This window comes from Frankliniella occidentalis, unplaced genomic scaffold (assembly GCF_000697945.3).
Source record: "Frankliniella occidentalis isolate FOCC.00 unplaced genomic scaffold, Focc_3.1 Scaffold439, whole genome shotgun sequence".
Taxonomy (NCBI): Eukaryota; Metazoa; Arthropoda; class Insecta; order Thysanoptera; family Thripidae; genus Frankliniella; species Frankliniella occidentalis.
The window spans coordinates 40,409-42,737 of NW_026267558.1; the positions used below are offsets into that span (position 1 = coordinate 40,409).

General features: G+C 49.4%; 1 protein-coding gene across 3 annotated transcripts in view; it reads left to right on the forward strand.

Moving 5' to 3' along the window:
• The window catches only part of LOC113216267 (lipase member H-like), a 17,082-nt gene that overhangs the window by 9,111 nt on the left and 5,642 nt on the right, over positions 1–2,329 (forward strand). For 2 of the 3 annotated variants that reach the window (XM_026436019.2, XM_026436021.2), the window contains one exon: positions 1,355–1,700. In XM_026436019.2, coding sequence (XP_026291804.1) covers positions 1,355–1,700 — 346 coding nt within the window. The remainder of the gene's footprint in view (positions 1–1,354; positions 1,701–2,329) is intronic. The other variant, XM_026436020.2, reaches the window with a different exon arrangement.

Genomic DNA, 2,329 nt, shown 5'->3' on the forward strand with positions numbered 1-2,329 from the left:
ATGAAATGGTCGGGCCGACCATCGCCGCCGGCAGGCCAAGCAGGCCCGGCCTTTGCCGAACGGAGTTGCCGGCGCAGCGAAGTGGAGCTAGCAACTCCGTTTGGCGGAAGGGCAGGCCTCCTTGTTGGTATTCTACTGGGTAACTCGTGAAAGAACACTCGTAAAAATGTTTTCTTGCCGCAACCAAAATCTACTTGGGCCAAGAATAATTTCTTCTTGTCGGTCCTACAAACATTTGTTTTCTTGGCCCAGGAACATTTTTTTCTTGTGTCAATCCTCCATAAAAATCTCACTTCAAGAACTATTTTCCTATCCCAAGAATATTAAGTCTTGGCTGTAATAAGTTAAATAGTGCCCCCGGAGTCAGTCTTGAACTCTGTCTCACAGCGGGTTTTGACGGTAGTGATAGCTGGTTCGATTCTCCTTAATGCAAGTTACGCCTTCAATTGGTACTGCCGGGATTCGAGCCCTGTTCGTGTCAACTCAGCGCGAGAGCGTAAGCAGTTACCGTTTGAGCTATGAAGCCACATACGTGACCGTGTCCCCAGCGCTGCCTTTGTACCTCAGGTAGCCCGGTCCTCTCGCGCGCTCCACCCTAACCCCTAATCCATCCGTCCCCCCTCCACCCACGCCCGCCTGGCCCAGTTACATGTTCCTTCGCCCAAGCATATTATTTTCTTGGGTTAAGTAGAATGTATCAAGAATTTTTTCTTCTCGTGGGAAGAAAACCATGTTTCTTCGAACGAGAAAATCGTCTTCACGCGAGAAAACTATACTTATCCCAAGTAAAATTAAGTCAAAAATATTTTTGGGACTACGGCAAGAAAACATTTTTGTGAGTGACAAGTCTTCGGACTAAAATTTTGTCCGTTCGTTCGGCTCTATCTCACACCGTTTGGGCGCTCCGGGCCTAGCTACCTAACCTGTGCAGGATTTACAAGGGAAAGTGAAAACTTTGCTTGAAGACGTGCACGTAAACCATTCAAAAAGTCAGTTTCGTTTCATCGCACTCAAATCAAACTTCGCAGGATGAGTTCCATAGCTCTAAAACTAAGAGAAATACATTTAGTTTGACCAACTGACAATTTCATATGTTGTTACAAAGCGCTTAAGTACCGAGGTGCGCGTAGCAGCTCATCATGTTGGCTGCGCCAGCTTTCTGGAACTCCCTCAAAATTTGTGACTTACTTTGATGGTCATCCTGTTCCAAAAGTTTTTCCCTTTTCTGTCAAAAAATTATACTTTGTTATTACCGTGCATATGTTCCGAATACTAACTTCGAGGCGTATTGGGAAACCAATGATAAGGGATCAAAGATGTAACCCTCTGATAATTATGTTCTTTACGGCCTTAGGACTGGACCCGGCAATGCCGCTGTTTCTGGTGCTCAAAGGTGATCGGCTTGGCCGTGGTGACGCAGTCGTCGTTGATGTGGTGCACACGTGCGCGGGGCTGGCCGGCTTGGAGGACGCCATTGGGGACATCGACTTCTACCCGAACGGTGGTCGGCACCCGCAACCTGGCTGCGGGCTGCTAGACCCGGGCTGCAGTCACCAGCGCTGCATCAAGCTGCTGGCCGAGTCAGCGTGGGAGGAGAGCGCCTTCCAGGCCCATCATTGCCAAGGCCTGGCGGACGCCAGCAGCGGCACTTGTGGGACCACGGGCGCCACGGCGCACATGTCTATTAATCTCCAGTACACGTGAGTTTTAAGAAAATAAGGCTACAACGCCGTGCACGGAATACGTTTTCAGGATGGCAGCATAACCTATCAGTTCAGATTATGAATATACCGTCAAAGCCCGTAACTTTGCTAAAGCGGTTCATGATTGCGGCCCGGCAAGTTTTGCTCCTTACCCGCAAGCAAAAAATGTGTTGCACCGTGACTAAACCCCACCTTTCTGCATTAAAAAACTAGCAGGCCAACCCTTCCTCCAAGCGGAGTTGCCAGCTTTCACTTCGCGGCAAACCGTTCGGCAGGGACCGGGCAGGCTTGGCCTGACGGCGGCTTTTTAGGGCCTTCGGCCGGACCTTTAAGTTACTGATTATATTTGTAAAAATTTTGGCTTCCGGCCAGGCCTTTGGCCCTTTAAGACTCCGTAGATCTAAGAGTGTTACAGTGCGGAACCGTGACAGGGGTAAAAGCTAGGATTTGCACCATGCGTTTCTGTGTCCAGAAGTGACCCTATAGATGCCCTAAAAATTTCAGACCTCTAGCTCACCTCATTATTCGGACAACACAGACGGACAAGAGAGCGGTTACATGCAAGCACGTAAGTGCTTTCTGCCTTTTTGTGTTTCAACGCCACGCGCCACGCTCTGCCTCTCTGG